The sequence below is a fragment of the Mustelus asterias genome, chromosome 9, assembly GCF_964213995.1.
Source record: "Mustelus asterias chromosome 9, sMusAst1.hap1.1, whole genome shotgun sequence".
In the NCBI taxonomy this organism is placed as follows: domain Eukaryota; kingdom Metazoa; phylum Chordata; class Chondrichthyes; order Carcharhiniformes; family Triakidae; genus Mustelus; species Mustelus asterias.
This window is the reverse complement of record NC_135809.1, coordinates 124,773,018-124,794,462: the sequence shown is the minus strand read 5'-3', so window position 1 is coordinate 124,794,462 and position 21,445 is coordinate 124,773,018. Positions and strand designations below refer to the sequence as shown.

The window sequence follows — 21,445 nt, the reverse complement described above, 5'->3', positions numbered from 1 at the left end:
CACATGCTAGCACAGACTGATTAAATAATTTGGGCTGCGAATCTCAAATCAAAGAATCTCTACAGTGTAGAGGAGGCCATTCGGCCCATCAAGTCTACACTGACACTCTGACAGACTTCTTATCCAGGTCCTCTCCATCGCCCTATCCCATAACCCCACAAATTTACCATGATTAACCAATCTAACCTACACATCTTGGGAAACTAAAGGGCAATTTAGCATGGCCAATGCACCTAACCAGCATGTCTTTCGGACTGTGGGAGGAAATCAGAGCACCAGGAGGAAACCCACGCAGACACGGGGAGAACCTGCAGACTCTGCACAGACAGTGACCCAAACCGTGCATCGAGCCCCTGGTCCCTGGCATTGTGAGGCAGCAGTGCTAACCACTGTGCCACTGTGCTGCCTTGACCGACAGAAAAAAGTGTGATTAAGTAAAGAAAGAATGAATAATAGAGACAACCAGGGACAGAGAGGAACATAAATTTCTAAAGGTGCCTGACAGGAAGAAGGATGGAAGAGAAAAGGAGGACAAAGGGGACAACAGGCTAAACTATGGAGCCAAAGAGAGGGACATAGAGATTTTTTATTTTGTTCACAAGCGTTAAAAAAGGGAGATGAAAAGTTTGTTGTCTATACCTTGAAGGAGCAGAGTAGAGCAAATTAACTAACTCATCCAAATAGTTTAAGACAATCCACCAATAACCTTGGCATATGGAATGCACAGGGCATCTCAGTGAAAATTTATGGCGCAATTTCCATGGAAAATAATTTCCACTCTATAAATGAAAGACATTTTTCTTCAACCTGACAGTGCACCTAGATCTCTCTGCCTACCACAGAGTAAAGAGGCTAATATAGCAATTAGCAGGTCACCCTCAAACGTTCCACTAGCCCAGGTTTAAGAAAGCATACTCAGGGCTACTTCCCACTCCCTCTGATTTGACTTCAGAACATAGAACAGGAACAGGCCCTTCGGCCCACGATGTTGTGCCAAATTAAACTAATCCCTTTTGCCTGCTCTTGGTCCATATTCATGTGCTTATCTAAAAGCCCCTTAAATGCCCCTATCGTATCTGCCTGCACTATCACCCCAGCAGCGTGTTCCAGACACCTACCACTCTGTGTAAAAAAACTTACCCCTTACATCTCCTTTTTACTTTCCGCCTCTCTCTCTGGTTTCTAAAGATGTGCTGATTAGGTGCATTGGCTACGCTAAATTCTCCCTCAGTGTACCCGAACAGGCGCCAGAGTGTGGCGACTGGGGGATTTTCACAGTAACTTCATTGCAGCGTGAATATAAGCCTACTTGTGACTAATAAAGTGTGTGTCCCCCACTAAGAGACATTGCAACTCTGGGAAAAAGATTCTGACTGTCAACCCTATCTGTGCCTCTCATAATTTTATAGACTTCTATCAGGTCTGCCCTCAGCCTCTGTCGCTCCAGAGAAAACAACACTAGTTTGTCCAGCCTTTCCTTATAGCTCATATCCTCTAATCCAGGCAGCATCCTGGTAAATCTCTACTGCACCCTCTCCAAAGCCTTCACATCCTTCTTGTAACGTGGCAACCAGAATTGAATGTAATACTCTAAGTGCGGCCTAACCAAAGTTTTATATAGCTGCAACACAGACAGCACGGTGGTACAGTGGTTGGGCAGCACGGTGGTACAGTGGATGGGCAGCACGGTGGTACAGTGGTTAGTACTGCTGCCTCACAGCGCTAGGGACCTGGGTTCAATTCCAGCCTCGGTCATTATCTGTGTGGAGTTTGCACGTTCTTCCCGTGTCTGCGTAGGTTTCCTCCGGGTGCTCCGGTTTTCTCCCATAGTCCCAAGATGTGCAGGTTAGGTTGATTGGCCATGCTAAATTGACCCTAGTGTCAGGGGGATTAGCAGGGTAAATGTGTGGAGTTATGGGAATAGGATTGGGTGGGATTGTGGTCAGTACAGACTTGATGGGACAAATGGTCTCCTTCTGTATATAGTGATTCTATGATTAACATGATATCTGACTCTTGTACTCAATGCCCTGACCAGTAAAGGCATATGCCTTCTTTAAACTTTATAAAATGTATTTATTAGTGTCACAAGTAGTCTTACATTAACACTGCAATGAAATTACTGTGAAAATCCCCTAGTCACCACACTCTGGCGCCTGTTTGGGTACACTGAGGGAGAATTTAGCATGGCCAATGCACCTAACCAGCATGTCTTCTGGACTGTGGGAGGAAATCGGATCACCCGGACAAAACCCATGGAGACATGGGGAGAACGTGCAGACTCCGTACAGACAGTGACTCAAGCCGGGAATCGAACCCAGATCCCTGGTGCTGTGAGGCATTAGTGCTAACCACTGTGCCACCATGCCCCCCATTCTTTACCACCCTATCTACCTACGTGGCCACTTTCAGGGATCTTACAGTTTTGGGTCTACAAAAAAAACCATGTTTGGCATCTTCACATGTTTCCACCTCTATTCAAGGTTCTTAGGAGGGAATTAAAAAGTGAGAACACATCTGCGAGACGTAGGATATGGGAAAGACAAAAAGCAGAGGTGATTCAAACGCAATAGCTTCTGCAGTCTGCGGGTCAATGGAATAATTGGCCCTTGTCGTCATTTCAGTTCTTACACGGACGGCACGGTGGCACAGTGGTTGGCACTGTAGCATAGTGGATTAGCACAGCTGCTTCACAGCGCCAGGGACCCGGGTTCAATTCCCGGCATGGGTCACTGTCTGTGTGGAGCTTGCACGTTCTCCCCGTGGGTTTCTTCCGAGTGCTCCGGTTTCCTCCCACAGTACAAAGATGTGGGTGTTAGGTGGATTGGCCATGCTAAATTGCCCACTTAGTGTCAGGGGGACTAGCTAGGGTAAATGCATGGGATTATGAGGATAAGGCCTGGGTGGGATTGTGGTCGTAGCACACTCAATGGGCCGAACGGCCTCTTCTGCACCATAGGATTCTACGATTCTACTTGGCAAATGTTAATAAAGGTTTCACCGGTTAAAGTGAACATTATAATGGTGTATAGCCATATTTTTATTTTGCACTGCAGCCCAGTCAAGACATCAGGCAAGCGAGCTACTTCCAGACTTCACTAAAGTGCTACCGTCATGACTGACCCACAGTATAAATGCTGCAACATTCATACAAGATAATTAGCCTTTCCATTTCTCTCTCTCGCACTGAGAATGTCTGTACTGCCCACGTCAGCAGTATACTGACTGGGAACAGGAACTCAGAAAATGACAGGCAAAAAAAGCAGAAGGAAGATAAGGAGAAATTTGCTGAGCGCAGTGAGTTACGATGAATGCACTAACTGAAAAGGCAGTGGAAGCAGGTTCAATCGCAATGCTCAAAAGGGGAATGGAATTATAACTGAAAAGGGAAAAAAATAACATAAGGATCAGGGGTAAGAGCAGGGGAGCAGCAATAACTGGATCGTGCTTTCAATGAGCTGACACAGACAGGATGGGCTGAATGGCCTCCTTCCATGCGATGAAAAGCCTCCGCCACATTCCATTGGAGGCAGTGGCATAGTGGTATTGTCATTGGATTAGTAATCCAGAGTTCCAGGGCAAGATCTGGGGACCTGGGTTCAAATCCCACCACTGCAGATCAAAGGACAAAGAACAGTAGAGCACAGGCCCTTTGCCCCTCCAAGCCTGCGCCGATCATGATGCCTGCCTAAACTAAAGCCGTATGCACTTACAGAGTGCATATCCTTCCATTCCTATCCTATTCATGTATTTGTCTGGGTGCCCCTTAAATGCCGCTATCCTACCTGCTCCAACCACCTCCCTGGGCAGCACAATAGTGATATTTGACTTCAATAAAAATCTGGATGACCATGAAACCATTGTCGATTGTCGTAAAAAACCCCATCCGGTTCGCTAATATCCTTTAGGGAAGGAAACCTGCTGTCCTGACCCGGTCTGGCCTACATGTGACTCCAGATCCACAGCAATGTTGACTCTCAAATGCCCTCTGAAATGGAGGGCGTTAGGGATGGGTGATAAATGCTGGCCCAGCCAGCAATGCCCACGCCCATAAATGAATTTTTAAAATCTCAACTTCCGCTCTCCTTTCCCATCTCACACGCAGCTGAGATTAAATGAAAGCTATTATCAGCATTCTGTAATAATGTTGAGAGCCTGAAAATAGCATTTTTCTTCAGATGATCGAAAATACAATCAAAATGCAAATCAAACTATGCACATCATCCGGTGGCCAATTCTGCAGCAGCACTTCCAAAAAAAAAAGAACAAAGAAAGCTACAGCACAGGAACAGGTCCTTCGGCCCTCCAAGCCTGCAACAACCATGCTGCCCGACTGAACTAAAACCCTCTACCCTTCCTTAGACCATATCCCTCTATTCCCTAGTCATGTATTTGTCAAGGCGCCCCTTAAAAGTCACTATCATATCTGCTTCCACTCCTCCCCCGGCAGCGAGATCCAGGCATCCACCATCCTCTGTGTAAAAAGCTTCCAGAGTCCTAGAATCCTGACAGTGCAGAAGGAGGCCATTCAGCCCATCGAGTCAGTACCAATTCTCTAAAAGAGCATCCCATCAAGGCCCTGTAACCACGCGCACTTACCAGAGCCAATCCACCTAACCTATGCAACTTTGGACTGTGGGAGGAAACCGGAGCACCCGGAGGAAACCCATGCAGACACAGGGAGAATGTGCAAACTCCACACAGATAGTCACCCAAGGCCAGAATCGAACCTGGGTCCTTGGCGCTGTGAGGCAGCTGTGCTAACCACTGTGCCACCGTGGAAACGGCTGTAGTGAGAGGAAACAAAACGAGAGAGGGAACAGGCAAGAATTATGCAAGTTACTGAAGAGAGTAGCTGTTACCCACTGCAATTACGGGACACCAGTTCAAATCTTTAATACTCAGCTGCCTCCCCAAAACACAGAAGAGGTTTGTTAGAGAGACAAACGACTCTAGAATTGTCAGACAAAAAGGCACAATTGACAAATACGTGGCCAATGAGCTTTGAAAAGGCAGCAATCTGACGTCTGGACCATACAACTTGAATTATTGCACAGAGCAGACCAAAAATTCATTTCAAAAAGTACAGGTCGAAATGCAATGCAACTTTGTCACTTTGGATTTCCATTGCATCGGAGTGTCTGACTGGTAGCATTTAGGGATGGCACAGTGGCAAGCACTGCTGCCTCACAGCACCAGAGACCCGGGTTCAATTCGGACCTCGAGTCACTGTATTTGTGGAGTTTACGCATTCTCCCCATGTCTGCGTAGGCTTCCTCCGGGTGGTTGATTGGCCATGCTCAATTGACCCCAGTGTCAAGGGAGACTAACAGGGTAAATATGTGGGGTTACAGGAATAGGGCCTGGGTGGGATTGTGGTCAGTGCAGACTCGAATAGCGTCCTTCTGCACTGTAGGGATTCTATTCTAAGAAACAAGAACCAAAACTTCAGATAACAAGTTGTCAGACCTGCACAAGACTTTCCCCAGGACCTAAGTACCAGGTCCGAAGAGACAGTCAGCCTCAGTATCCTAAAGATCATGTTAATCTGTTGATAATCCTGCCCTGTTTTAAACCAAAAGTCTTTTCCCTGCATCAATGAAACTCACTTAGCTAGCAATCTTACTAACTCACTGCATGGGGCAGAACTGGTGGGGAATGAGGCCACGCCAGCCCCGTGCTGTGTTTCTCCCTCAGTGCTGTTTATTGGGGATCCCTGGATGTAAACAGTGAAATCCAATCAGCGGGCAACTTCTACCTCCTTAAGTTTTAATGATTCCCTGGCCCAGCACGCACCATATCCATCTTCCTGAATATGCCATTATCATGACAGCTAATGTTACACTGGACAGAATAATTACTCAAGCTGGAAAAAATTTATTTCCTATGCATGATCCTTATCACTGTCCTTCTCTGTTATCTCTTTCTCCCAGCACCCCCAATCCGTCTCCTGCCTGACTTCCATGGCAAAAGAACAATCTCATTAAAACAGTAATTTTAAAGACAATGCCAGAAACAATGGCCCTGGAAGCTCAGGGAGGAAAAAAGCCAAGTACAAAATTCATTTTACCTTACAATATCCATGGCCTGGTAAATGATCTCAGACTGGTCAACTCCAATCACATGCTTGGCCCCTGCTTTAGCTGCAAACATGGATAGGATCCCAGTTCCACATCCAACATCCAAAATTACCTGGAAGTCAATTTAACATGTTAAGGCTTGATTGGCAGATAAGTTTTAAGTTTATTCTTGAGCGTCACACGTTGGCTGACATTAACACTGCGATGAAGTTACTGTGAAAATCCCCGAGTCACTACACTCTGGCGCCTGTTTGGGTACACTGAGGGAGAATTTAGCATGGCCAATGCACCTAACCAACGCGTCTTTTGGACTGTGGGAGAAAACCTGGAGCACTCGGAGGAAGCCCACGCAGACACGGGGAGAACGTGCAGACTCTGCACAGACAGTGACCCAAGCCGGGAATCGAACCCAGGTCCCTGGCACTGTGAGGCAGCAGTGCCAACCATTGTGCCACCACGCTGTCCCAAAATATCACAGTTGCGGAAAGGTATCCACAACTTTTAAATGTTTTGTTTTCAAAATGATCTTTGATAGATACCCTACAGTGCAGAAAGAAGCCCTTCGGCCCATCGAGTCTGCACCGACCACAATCCCACCCAGGCCCCACCCCTACATATTTTACCCACTGATCCCTCTAATCTACGCATCTCAGGACACTAATGGGCAATTTTAGCATGGCCAATCAACCTAACCTGCACATCTTTGGACTGTGGGAGGAAACCGGAGCACCCGGAGGAAACCCACGCAGACACGAGGAGAATGTGCAAACTCCACACAGACAGTCACCCAAGCCGGGAATCGAACCCAGGTCCGTGGAGCTGTGAAGCAGCAGTGCTAACCACTGTGCTACCGTGCCGCCCAGCACTTACAAATTACTTGATTCTAGTTCCAAATTCTAAATGCCAAGTGGCAAGCCCTCACGTGTAAATGTACACAGTGTGCCATGGAATGGAAGGCCATTCTATCACAGCCAATGCGATCCTCCTAAAACAATCACCAACACTGAATACCACTGGAATTTACTCCCTAGCTATGACTGTAACACTACATCCTGCACCCTCGTATTTCCTTCTCTATGTACAGTGTGCTTTGTATCGCGCACAAGAAACAATATTTTTCACTGTACACCAATAATTGCGACAATAATAAGTCAAATCAAATCAGGAATTTATTGAACAGACATCAGAACTGGGCCGAACATTTCCCCTCCTCAGCACAATTATTTTATATCAAGTATGAGCTTTCCTCATGAGGAACCGGCAACGCGACTCTCGATCCACGGCCCAGAATAAAACTACACCGGCCAGCGTCCCTCAATGTGGTGTATAAGAGGTTCAGTCATTACATTAACCGGATCTGAATTCTGAGAGAACAGTAGCTAGAGATTTCAAACCCACTTTGGCATATTGCATGAAAACCAATTTTATTTTATAAGATGCCTCTTCATTTTTATCTTCACATCAAACTGGCCAATTAAAACGTCAGCTGAAGCTTTTTGATGACGGTTAAGATTTTATACATCACTTGAGGTCATGTTTAGCGTTATTTTTTGTGCGCGATGGAACCACAGAATGGAAGAGCTTTTTTTTTCATCTTAAGAATGAACAATAACTTTTATTTTCCTTGTCAAAATTAGGTACCCAACGTTGCCTCGTGCTATCAAGAATTAAAAGAAAACCCTCTGGTATATTTTAGGTTTTTTTTTAAAAGTGCACTCAAATGATACTTCAAGAATATATTTTTTTTAAATCTCATTAAACCAATAACATGAACTGTGAATTTAAGATTTAAGAAAGTTTGTTTCCTCCAAAATAGGATCGAAAATTATATATTGTTATATAGTGCTATCACATGAAAAACCTTGAAGTAAAAAGTGTGAGGTGATACACTTTGGAAGGAGTAATTTGACAAGGAAGTATTCAATGAATGGCATAACACCAGGAAGTTCTGTAGAAGTAAGGGACCTGGCGTGTTTGTCCACAGGCCTCTGAAGACGGAAGGACATGTTAATAAGGTGGTGAAAAAGGCAGATAGGACACTTGCCTTTATCAATCGAGGCATAGATTACAAAAGCATGGAAGTCATGTATAGAACTTTGGTGAGGCCATAGCTAGAGTACTGTGTGCGGTTCTGGTCACCACATTCTCGGAAGGATGTGATGGCACTGGAGGGGCTGCAGAGGAGATTCACCAAGATGCTGCCTGGGATGTAACATTTAAGTTATGAAGAGAGGTTGGATAGGCTTGGGTTGTTTTTGTTGGAACAGAGAAGGCTGAGGGGCGACCTGGTCGAAGTGTACAAGATTATGAGAGACATGGACAGAGTGGATAGGGAGCAGTTGTTCCCCTTAGTTGAAGGGTCAGTCACAAGGGGATATAGGTTTGAGGTGAGGGGCAGGAAGTTTAGGGGGGATGTGATAAAAAACTTTTTTACCCAGAGGGTGCTGACGGTCTGGAATGCGCTGCCAGGGAGGTGGGTAGAGGCGGGTTGCCTCACATCCTTTAAAAAGTATCTGGATGAGCACTTGGCGCATCATAACATTCAGGGCTATGGACCAAATGCTGGCAGATGGGATTAGGTGAGAGTTAGACCATAAGATATTGGAGCAGAATCTGACCATTCAGCCCATTGAGTCTGCTCCGCCATTCCATTATGGCTGATATGATTCGCATCCCCATTCTCTTGCCTTCTTCCTGTAACCCTTCATCCCCTTATTGGTCAAGAACCTATCTATCTCTGTCTTAACGACATGTCTTTAACACTCAATGACCTGGCCTCCACAGCCCTCTGTGGCAAAGAGTTCCACAGATCATCACCCCCCGGCTGAAGTGCAGGTGTTTCTAATGCGTCGGTGCGGACTCAATGAGCTGAAGGGCCTCTTCTGTGCCGTATGATTCTAAGTACTGCTCAGTAACATACAGTAATCCCAATAAATCAACTATAGCCATTACATACTTTCTGACTCAATATAGTGTCCAGCTATGGAGGCAGTCAGTAATTTCCTCCCCCCAAATGATGTTAAATGATATGAAAAACAGTGCCTTAAAATGGATTAAATGCATATATGCTATCTCTCTGCACAGAGAGGTGTAAATTGGTTAAATCTATATTTGTTCATTTAAAGATACAATTAGTCAAAATGGATAATCAGCCTAAATATAAGACCTGCCAAAATTCAAGGAGTTCATGGCTGATGCAATGTTTAGCTATAGGATTTGATTAGGTTTAATGGATTGTTATGTATCACTATTCCTTTCCTATATTGCAGTTAAATTTCCTTTTGAGATTTCTGATGACAGTAAAAAGGACAGCATTATGAAGCTACTGGGATAATGTGGGATCGCACCGCGCTGCGACAAACAGACTTTTACCAGAAGCTCTACTCATCCATGTATTCTTCATGAGAAACGCTGTCATTGCAGAATTGATGCAGCTCATTTTAATGCAGCAGATAAGAATGGATTTTCAAACACATTTTAGAAGCGCAAGATATTAAGAATAATGGCAGGCTACCATTGAACCCGCAAAGCTTTAGGCCATAGGTTGTTCTCTTCATTTTTTTATAATGAATAACTTTGATATTAAAAGAATACTGAATAAATATAGCAGACTTTGCACTCCCTAAAGTTAATGGAACAGCCTTATGTCACCAGATAGTACAACAACAAAGATGCATTCGTATTGCACCTTCATCCTAATGTAACAGCCAATGTTTGGAGCTAGAAGTTAGCTGTCTGAACAAAAAATAGAACCTAAGAAGATAGGAGCAGGAGGAGGCCATTTGGCCCTTCGAGCCTGCTCTGCCATTCATCACGATCATGGCTGATCGTCCAACTCAATAGCCTATTCCTGCTTTTTCCCCATAACCTTTGATCCCATTCACCCCAAGTGCTATCTCCAGCCGCCTCTTGAATACATTCAATGTTTTGGCACCAACCACTTCCTGTGGTAATGAATTCCACAGGCTCATCACTCTTTGGGTGAAGAAATGTCTCCTCACCTCTGTCCTAAATGGTCCACCCTGAATCCTCAGACTGTGACCCCTGGTTCTGGACTCCCCTACCATCGGGAACATCCTTCCTGCATCCACCCTGTCTAGTCCTGATAGAATTTTATAAGTCTCTATGAGATACCCCCCTCATTCGTCTGAACTCCAATAGGATGTGCAGTTCAAAAGTCAGCTCAGGTTCATGCAGGATGTCAAAACTGTGAATGGCCTGGTCGAGCATAAGGCGATTAGCAATGATGTAGGAGCCAATGGCGAGAGAGTAGAGATTGCAGGATTGGCTATGGTCAGTCTGAGTTGGCCAAAGTTGTGACCCACCCAAGATTTCATTCAGCCAAGCAACCTACCACTGAATCGATGGATTGAGTGAGGTGGTAGAGAGACAACACTGATAATATCAGTGGGTGACATTCCAAGAGATAGTACACAGGCTAGAGGGATCCTTCTAGAGGTTCTGAGCGTGTCCGGGGGAAAGCAAAGAGGTACAGTTGCTAAAAAACAACATTAGAGAGGAAATGGATAGGAAATTAGGTCATTAGTCATAGTCCACATGGGACCACTGGTATTCCTGTCAAAGAGATAATTGGTTATGGAGTTTAGGAGGCACCAGTCCACATCAAACATAGGTCAAGGCAAAGAGGTAACTTCCATAAACTACCACAGCTGGTATCATTCTGCATCACACTCTCGCCACCTAGGGAGAGGCAGTGGCATAGTGGTTTTGTCACTAGACTAGTAATCCAGAAACCCAGGGCAAGATCTGGGGACCCGGGTAAAAATCCTGCCATGGCAGGTGGTGATATTTGAATTCAATAAAAATCTGGAATTAAAGTCTACTGGTGACCATGAACCATTGACGATTGTTGTAAAAACCCATCTGGTTCATAAATGTCCTTTAGGGAAGGAAATCTGCTGTCCTTACCCGGTCTGGCCGGCATGTAACTCCAGAGCCACAACAGTGCGGTTGACTCTCAAATGCCCTCGGAAATGGAGGGCAGTTAGGGATAGGCAACAAATGCTGGGCCCAGCCAGCGACATCCACATCCCGTAAAATGAATAATAAAAACAACTAGCCAACTGAGGAAACTTCAGGAAGAGTTAAAGCTGGTGTGAGACTGGCAAGATGATGGAGGCAAATGCCATTTATACAAATAGAATTAAAGTCAAACTTAAGGGACTTGAACAAAGAGTGGTGAGAGAGCAGTTTACCAAACTAGGGGGAAATGGTGACATAGTGCTAATGTCACCGGACTAGCAATCCTGAAGCCCAGGATGTTCTGGAAACAAGGGTTCAAATCGCTACACAGCAACTGATGGAATTTCAATTCAATTGATTATTTTTAAAATCTGGAATTGAAAGCGAGTAGTGAACAGAAAAGCCATTTTGTTCACTAATGTCCTTTATTCTGGCCCACATGTGGCTCCAGAGCCACAGCAATGCAGTTGACTCCGACCTGGCAAGCTACTCAGTTGTATAAAACTGCTAAGATGTCTAAAAGGAATGTATTCCTCCAACACATAGAATCATAGAATCCTACAGTGCAGAAGGAGGCCATTCAGCCCATCGAGTCTGCACCGACCATATTCCCACTCAGGCCCTATCCCCATAACCCCACATTTACTCTGGCAGTGCACAGAGCGTGGGAGATTTTAGTGTGAACTCCCAGTGAAAAAAATAATGTGAATTATTCCAGTTTTCCCGCGAATTCAACACTTGGAATTTTTTGGGGAGAATTTTGGCCACGGAGTTTGACCAAATGACCCTCCCTCTTAGCCAATGAAAAGCGCTAATTCAGACTTTTCCTAATAAGGAACCAGAGCAAGTCAAAAATATTGATAAAAGTTGAGAACTCAAGAGTCTTTACCGGCACAGTTTCACTGCTTCTGTGGTGTAATTCTTCTGAGACACAGTTCGACATCACTTCAGAGACAGAAGAATAAAGACTTTGCTTATGCTGTTAGCACTCGAGGGAACCTGGGCTCTCAGGGTTAAGAAACTTCCACACTGCCTTCACTGATTTTTGTTTGTTATGTATCGCTGGCATCATGCTTAATCCATTCTACTTGATTCATAGGACGGCACAGTGGTTAGCACTGCTGCCTCACAGTGCCAGGGACCCAGGTTCGATTCCAGCCTCGGGTCACTGTTTGTGTGGAGTTCTCCTCGTGCCTTCATGGGTTTCCTCCGGGTGCTCAGGTTTCCTCCCACAGTCCAAAGGCTGGCGGGTTAGGTTGATTGGCCATGCTAAATTACACTTAGGGTGGAATTTTACCAGCACATCCACCTGAGGTTCATACAATCCTGCCCGAGGTCAACGGGGAATGTTGTTCTCCGAACCGCGGCTGCCCGCCGGTAAAATTCCGGCCAGAGTGTCAAGGGGACTAGCAGGGTAAATACGTGGGGTAATTGGGACAGGGGCTGGGTGGGATTGTGGTTGGTGCAGATTCGATGGGCCAAATGGCCTCCTTCTGCACTGTAGGGATTCTATGATAAATACTACTCATTCATATCTTATTAGGTCATGGCACAACTGAGGACCCATTGTTAGATATTAAGAATTTGGAAACTAGATATTTCAATTAAAAAGCTTTGATACGTCAAAATCCCTAAAAGATTTGACTTTTTTTTAAAAAGGCTACAAGCAAATACCTAATTAATGCAGTGTAAGAGGTGATCCTTGCCCTTTGGGAAAAGCCTGTATTTTCTTTTGTGATGGTCCCTTTAATTCCAAAGTGAAACTGGGAAGCATTCTGGAAATGATGGTTAATTGGGTTTCTTGGATATGACACCATTTCAGGGAAGTTAAATCCTGGCTGAGATCCAAGGGACAAAAGCAAAAAAAAAAGCTAATTAAAGCTAATTGGGGTGGTGTCGGGTTCCAGCCTGTTCTGCTGCAGCAAGCTCAGTTGCAGAACACAGAATTTGTGTGTAGAGATGCAAGCAAAGCTCTCTACAAAAAAAGTCATTTCTCTGTTTGGCAGTAAGGAGAAAATCAGAATTCCAGAAGCTCTTGGGGAAGTGATGTATGAGCGAGATAGCAGGGATTGGATCCTAAAAGTGATGGGAATAGCTCAGGAATGTGAAATCGTTTAAGAGTTTATATCAGGAGCTCAGATCGCGACCTGGGTGATGTTGGTTGGCTGGTTGAAAAGAAACTCTGCAAAGCTACATCATCAGGACTGACATGGCCAGAACGAGAGGGCATTTGTACATGTGCATCTTGTCAGTGTTAACCATGCCCGGGAACCTCACACAGAAACCCCTGCTGATGAATACACTCAAGGGCAGAATCGGTTGAATGGAAAATGCCGGTAGCCAAGTCAGAGAACATTAGATCTTCATGTGGTGCAACCTGTGCGCAAGGAGTAATGTAAATGCTTGTGATTTTATGATTTCTATCTTCACTGTATCAACTACTTAAAGCGAACTTTACCCCTTTAGTTGAAGTATCATTTGTCTGTTAATTAATGTTTGGATTACGTTGATTTTGGTTTGTTTGTTACAGTAAGAGTTTGAAAAAAAAAGTGAAATCTTGTCCATCAATTTTCCTTTTCCGTTGGTGTTGTGGGAATTCCTTTTAAAAGGTTATTGGTCGACAGAAAACATAACAAATCTTATTAAGTATCCAATACAGATCATAAACTGCATTTAACAATGAACAGGACAACAAGGGATGGGCAATAAATGGAGCTTTGCCATCGCTGCTGATATCCCAAGAATAAATAAAAGAATGTTCTTTGTATTGATCTGTTTGCGCTGTGCTTTCTACTCAGCATCTTGTGGCATGGTGGCACAGTGGTTAGCACTGCTGCCTCACAGCGCCAGGGACCTGGGCTCAATTCCTGGCTTGGGTCACTGTCCATGTGGAGTCTGCACATTCTCCCCGTGTCTGCGTGGGTTTCCTCCAGGTGCTCTGGTTTCCTCCCATAGTCCGAAAGATGTGCGGGTTAGGTGCTAAATTTTCCCTCGGTGTACCCAAACAAACGCCAGAGTGTGGTGACTGGTGCATTCTCACAGTAACTTCATTGCAGTGTTAATACAAGCCTATTTGCGAAACTAATAAATAAACTCTAAAGCTTTAACTATGAAGTACTAGTGACAACATCTTTTGGCTTCAAAAGGACACAGATCCCCACTGGCCTGATAGAACATTCAGATAAGATTGATCATTTACACGTTGGCCCACTGATTTACGATTTCTGCATCGGTCAAATTTCACTTCACCAACAGAGGATACCAGGATTTCTACCATGCTCTTGGGGATGCTGCCTCTTTATAATTGGGACCAGTGGCTCTCAGTAATTGAATAAACAAGTTTTGCTGCAGGATTTCAGAACTTTTAATGAGTATTTTACTGATCACATTTCACAATTGTGCCTATTCTTCTGAAGGGCAAAGTCAATTTGTGGCGTCATTTGTGAAGAATGCTGCAGATGGCTTAGAATCTTCACCAAGTCTGGATAGAGTGGACATGGGGAAGATGTTTCCATTAGTAGGAGAGAATAGGATCTGAGGGCACAGCCTCAGAGTAAAGGGACAACCCTTTAGAACCGAGATGAGGAGGAATTTCGTCAGCCAAAGGGCTTGGTGAATCTGTGGTATTCATTGCCACAAAAGGCTGTGGAGGCCGGGTCATTGAGTGAAGTTAAGAAAAAGATAGATTGGTAAAGGGACCAAAAGTTATGGGGAAAAGGCGGAAGAATGGGACTGAGAAGCTTATCAGCCATGATTGAATGGCAGAGCCGATTCGATGGGCCGAATGGCCTAATTCTGCTCCTATATCTTATGGTGTAAGTGGCAATCAAAAGTGGCACAGCCTGATTTGGCTCAGCAGAGGGATCTGCTCCTCAATCTCTGTCTCATTTTAGCCGAATGTTTCTAATCTTTGGCTACACACTTTGGATGAGGTTTGCAAGTCAGACAACACTTGAGTTTGCAGAGTGTACAGAAAGGGAGGTCAGCATGGAGAGCACGAGGGAAATCGATTCAAGATGCAATGAGAATGTGCTGGCAATACTTCCAACAGCTTTGCTGGTAAGATAATGGTGGAGGAGGGTGATGCTGTGGAAGTGGAACAAGGCCGGCCGTTACAATGATGGACATGATCATGGATCTGGGTTGTGGAGGACTCGGGTCTGGTTCAACGTGAGGAAATAACTGCAGAAGTAAAACCAAAAGAGAAAATGCTGGAAAATCTCAGCAGGTCTGGTAGCATCTGTAAGGAGAGAAAAGAGCTGGCGTTTCAAGTCCAGACGACCCTTTGTCAAAGCTAAAAAGCATCGAAAGTGGGAGATATTTATACTGTAGGGTGAGGGAATGAAAGATGAATCATAGCCATTGAAACCAGGGAAACCAGTTAATAGCTGTCCACAGGGAGAATAAAGGGTGTGAATGGCCACAAACGGTAGAGAAGGGGGGGGGGGGGGCGCGGGGGAATGGATGGGACAAAGATCACATTTAGAAAAGGAGAAGCAGAGGGGGAGAAAAGGTAAGAGAAGGGACGTAAAATAGGGGGAAAAAGTGTGGGGGTGGGGAAGAAAAATGAAGAAAGACAATAAAGAAATAAAAGGAAGAGAACAGTAAAAAATTAAATAAAATAGAATGAAAACAAAGGGGTCGAGGTGGGGTAGAGCAATTCATCTGCAAGTCAGAGTGTGATGGAAGACTCTCCCCTATCCTGGATGAGTGCTGTTCTAACAAAACTTAAGACACTCGACACCATTCAGGACAATCCGCTTGACTGATACCCCTTCCACTGACATTCAGTTCCTCCACCTCTAATGCGCAGTAGCAGCAGTGTGTACCATCTGCAAGAAGCACTGCAGGAACTCACCAAGGCTCCTTAGGCAGCACCTTCTAAACCCACAATCACTATCATCTAAAAGGATAAGGGTAGCAGAGAATGGAGAACACCATCACTGGAAGTCCATCCCCCCCTCCCACCAAGTCATTCACCACCCTGACTTTGAAATATATCACTGTTCTTTTACTGTCGCTGGCTCAAATTCCTGGAACTCCGTCCCTAACAGCACTGTGGGTATACTACTGCAGCAGTTCAGGAAGGCAGCTCACCACCACCTTCATAGACTCATAGAATCCTGAGAGTGCAGAAGGAATATGGCCTATCAAGTCTGCACCGACCACACACCCACCCAGGCCCTATCCCTATAACCCCATGCGTTTACCCTAGCAAGTCCCCCTGACATTAAGGGGCAATTTAGCCTGGCTAACCCCCCTAACCCGCTCATCTTTGGGCTGTGGGAAGAAACCAGAACACTCGGAGGAAACCCATGCAGATATGGGGTGAATGTGCAAACTCCACACAGACAATGACACAAGCCAGGAATCAAACTGGGGTCCCTGGTGCTGAGAGGCAGCAATGCTAACCACTGTGCCACCTTCTCAAGGGCAACTAGGGATGGGCAATAAATGCTGGTCCAGCCAGTGACACTCACATTCCTTGAAGAATAATAAATAAAATAACTGGCTGTCGATATGAAAATGCCAATAACACAAATTAAAATAGAGTTCCATTTGGACAGATGCAAAAGAGTGAGAATAGAGGGACGTTGAGTGGAAATGGATGGGCTACAAGGACAACAACTGCAGACTAAAGGACACAACACGCAGTGCATAATTTCAGAAGCTCCTTAAAAACACCAGCACAATGTGCGACTGCAGTAAAAAAAACAATCGAACAAGATTATAGGGCACGTTGCCAGTGGGACAGGATGCAAGTTCCAGAGAGTGGAGTCGGCTTATACAGGGCACTAGTTCAGTCCCACAGGGAATATGGCACACAATCTGGGACATGATGGGAACATCGGGAGCGAAAATAGGAAACACACAAAGGGGATAAAAGTTTGGAACGCTCTTCCGCTAACAGCAACAAGGGGCAGCACAGTGGTTAGCACTGCTGCCTCACAGCGCCAGGGACCTGGGTTCAATTCCGGCCTCGGGTCACCGTCTGTGTGGAGTCCACACATTCTCCCCGTGTCTGCGTGGGTTTCCTCCGGGTGCTCCGATTTCCTCCCACAGTCCAAAGATGTGCGGGTTAGGTTGATTAGCCGTGCTAAATTGACCCTTAGTGTCTGGGGATTAGCAGGGTAAATATGTGGGGTTACAGGGATACTGGGTGGGATTGTGGTTGGTGCAGACTCGATGGGCCCAATGGCCTCCTTCTGCACTGTAGGGATTCTACGATATTAGATCAATGGTAAATTTTAAATCCAAGATTGATATATTGTGTTATCCAAAGTTATTAAAGGGATACAGGACAAAGGAGAGTTTGGTCACAGATCAAGCACTGAATAGGGGAATAGATGTTGCGGGGGGATGAGCAGTGAGGGGGGGCTAAATCATCTACTCTAATATTTGTGTTTCAAAGTACAAGGAAAGATTTTGGATCTGTGCAATATTTGCACAAGGCACATCCCAATGCAGAACTAGCTGAAGATCTCAAGATTCTGAATTGTATCGGTAACTGAACACAGATCACTTTAACCGCGGTAAGTGCGGAGTCTAACCAAGTAAAGAAAAAGTGGACAGTGGGTTCAGATTTAAGCACTTCACATGGAGAGTGGCTAATGTAAGACTGCCCAGGGACACAGGGAAGCAGTATTTGCCAGAGGAAACTGAGGGGTCTTCTCGCAAGACAAAGCGTAAGAGATGGGAGTATAATGTGTTTTTCTTTACACTTTTGTGACCAGCCAGATGGGCTGCAGTCCTGTGCGTCCCTATGTTTCTATGTACTTTCCAGGTTCTACAAGCAAGGTGCATATAAACAACTCAAAATTGCTTTTCCCCCAGCTGTCCCATTATACGCCGCAGATAACAGCGTTGGGATACTGTACAGTACAATGACAACAATGATCTGCACTTGCGTTATCAGCACACACCAGTCTCTACTTGCTGAAAAAAAACATTCATACGTAATAAACTCCAGGACTATAGAATCAAATCTTTTCACAGACGAATTCTATTGCCAGTCATCGTCTAGCTGGGGAGGCCTCTAACTAAGCACTGCAGTCACTGCATCACTGGTTGTGTTATACTCACCTTGTCCTTAAAAATATGTGGATTGGAGTACATGAAATCCCTGTAGCTCTCCGTCCTCACTTTATCCTGTAAATTTACAGTCAAACAGACGGATAGTTTAAACAGTGAATCACAAACTGTATCAATTGCCAAAACATTCATAAATTCATCCTTTATTCTTTTCCTACAAACAATATTATAACTGATTTTTTTTTTTAACGTACACATTTAAAAGATCACAAATTAAGCCTGTTAGCCCAGATTTTGGCACGTTTGTGTCTTAAGTCCATTGCACATTTTATTCCCCAAACCAAAGCTTCCTTTACCTCAAATCAAAAGGAGCAAAATATTGGACATGTTCCAACTTTTAAAAGAAATACTTGAAATTTAATTTCATCCCCATAAGACTGGGGATTGTATACACGGCTACCAGAATAGATCAAAGGCTAGGCATCCTGCAGCGAGTGACTCATCTACTGACTCCCCACAGCCTGTCCACCATCTACAAGTCAGGAGTGTGATGGAATGCTCTCCACTTGCCTGGATGAGTGCAGTTTCAACAACACTCAAGAAGCTCGACACCACCCAGGACAAAGCAGCCCACTTGATTGCTACCCCTTCCACAAAGATTCAATCCCTCCACCACTGGCGAACAGTAGCGGCCATGTGTACCATCTACAAGATGCACTGTAAGAACTCACCAAGGTTCCTTAGGCAGCACCTTCTGAACCCATGACAACTACCATCTAGAAGGACAAGAGCAGCAGGTACCTGGGGATACCACCACCTGGAGGTTCCCCTCCAAGTCACTCATCATCCTGACTTGGAAATATCATCGCCGTTCCTTCACTGTCACTGGGTCAAGATCCTGCAACTCCCTCCCTAACAACACTGTGGGTGTACCTACACTGCAAGGACTGCAGCGGTTCAAGAAGGCAGCTCACCACCACTTTCTCAAGGGAAACTAGGGCTGGGCAATAAATGCTGGCCAGCCATGTGACACCCACAGTCTGCAAATGAATAAAAAAAATACACATTGACTGCAAAATCATTTTCTTTTATTAGATCTTGGACCAAGCAGACTTCTTTATATTTGTTCTTGGAAGGCATGGGTCACTGGTAAGGGCTTTTATTTTTAATTGTAGTTTATTTATTTATTAGTCATAAGTAAGGCTTACATTAACACTGCAGTGAAGAGGCAGCATGGTGGCATAGTGGTTAGCACTGCTGCCTCACAGTGCCAGGGACCCAGGTTCGATTCCCGGCTTGGGTCACTGTCTGTGTGGAGTTTGCACATTCTCCCCGTGTCTGCGTGGGTTTCCTCCAGGTGCTCCGGTTTCCTCCCACAGTCTGAAAGACGTGTTGGTTAGGTGCATTGACCCAAACAGGTGACTAGGGGAATTTCACAGTAACTTCATTGCAGTGTTAATGTAAGCCTTACTTGTGACTGATAAATAAAAACTTTAAATTTTAACTTTACTGTCAAATTCTCCTAGTTGCCACACTCCGGCGCCTGTTCGGGTCAATGCACCTAAGCAGCACGTCTTTCAGACTGTGGGAGGAAACTGGAGCACCCGGAGGAAACCCACGCAGACAAAGAACAAAGAAAATTACAGCACAGGAACAAGATCTTCGGCCCTCCAAGCCTGCACCGACCATGCTGCCCAACTTAACTAAAACCCCCTACCCTTCCAGGGACCATATCCCTCTATTCCCATCCTATTCATGTATTTGTCCAGACGCCCCTTAAAAGTCACGACCGTATCCGCTTCCACTACCTCTCCAGGCAACGAGTTCCAGGCACCCACCACCCTCTATGTAAAAAATCTACCTCATACATCTCCTTTAAACCCTGCCCCTCGCATCTTAAACCTGTGCCCCCTAGTAATTGACACTTCCACCCTGGGAAAAAGCTTCTGACTATCCACTCTGTCCATGCCACCTCTCAAGTCTTGTAGACTTCTATCAGGTCGCCCCTCAACCTCCAGGCAACATCCTGGTAAATCTTTTCTGTACCCTCTCCAAAGTCTCCACATCCTTCTGGTAGTGTGGCGACCAGAATTGAACACTATATTCCAAGTGTGGCCTAACTAAGGTTCTATAAAGCTGCAACATGAATTGCCAATTTTTAAACTCAATACCCCGGCCGATGAAGGCAAGCATGCCGTATGCCTTCTTGACTACCTTCTCCACCTGCAATGCCACTTTCAGTGATCTGTGTACCTGTACACCCAGATCCCTTTGCCTATCAATACTCTTAAGGGTTCTGCCATTTACTGTATATTTCCTATCTGTATTAGACCTTCCAAAATGCATTACCTCACATTTGTCCAGATTAAACTCCATCTGCCATCTCTCTGCCCAAGTCTCCAACTGATCTATATCCTGCTGTATCCTCTGATGGTCCTCATCGCTATCCACAAATCCACCAACCTTTGTGTTGTCCGCAAACTTACTAATCAAACCAGTTACATTTTCCTCCAAATCATTTATATATATTACAAACAGCAAAGGTCCCAGCACTGATCCCTGAGGAACGCCACTTGTCACAGCCCTCCAATCAGAAACACACCCTTCCACTGCTGCCCTCTGTCTTCTTCGACCGAGCCAGTTTTGTATCCACCTTGCCAGCTCACCTCTGATCCCATGCGACTTCACCTTCTGCACCAGTCTGCCATTGTCAAAGGCCTTACTGATGTCCAGGCAGACAAGGGAGAACGTGCAAACTCCACACAGACAGTGACCCAAGCCGGGAATTGAACCCGGGTCCATGACACTGTGAGGCAGCAGTGCTAACCACTGTGCCACCGTGCTGCCCATCTCTATTGCCCATCTCTGAGTGCCCTTGAAAGATGGTGGTGAGCTACTTTTTGAACCACTGCAATCCCCCTGGTGTAGGTACACCCACAGTGCTGTTAGGAAGGGAATTCCAGGATTCTGAACAAACGGCAGTGAAGAACGGTGATGTTTTATTTATTCGTGTCACAAGTAGGCTTACATTAACACTGCAATTAAGTTACTGTGAAAATCCCCTAATCGCCACACTCCAGTGCCTGTTTGGGTACACTGAGGGAGAATTTAGCATGACCAATGCACCTAACCGGCACGTTTTTTGAACTGTGGGAGGAAACCAGAGCACCAGGAAGAAATCCACGCAGACACGGGGAGAACGTGCAGACTCCATGCAGAGAGCGACCCAAGCCAGGAATCGAACCCAGGTCCCTGGCGCTGTGAGACAGCAGTGCTAACCACAGTGCCACCCACTTATATTCACAAGTCAGGATGGTGAGTGACTTGGAAGGGGAACCTGCGGGTGGTGG

At 45.3% G+C, this 21,445-nt stretch overlaps 1 protein-coding gene across 1 annotated transcript in view; it reads right to left on the bottom strand.

Moving 5' to 3' along the window:
* prmt3 (protein arginine methyltransferase 3) overlaps window positions 1–21,445 on the bottom strand; it is a 209,185-nt gene that overhangs the window by 154,529 nt on the left and 33,211 nt on the right. The window contains exons 8-9 of the mRNA XM_078220999.1: window positions 18,147–18,212; window positions 6,071–6,192 (exon numbers count right to left, since the gene is read on the bottom strand). Of these exons, the coding sequence (XP_078077125.1) occupies window positions 6,071–6,192; window positions 18,147–18,212 (188 nt within the window). The remainder of the gene's footprint in view (window positions 1–6,070; window positions 6,193–18,146; window positions 18,213–21,445) is intronic.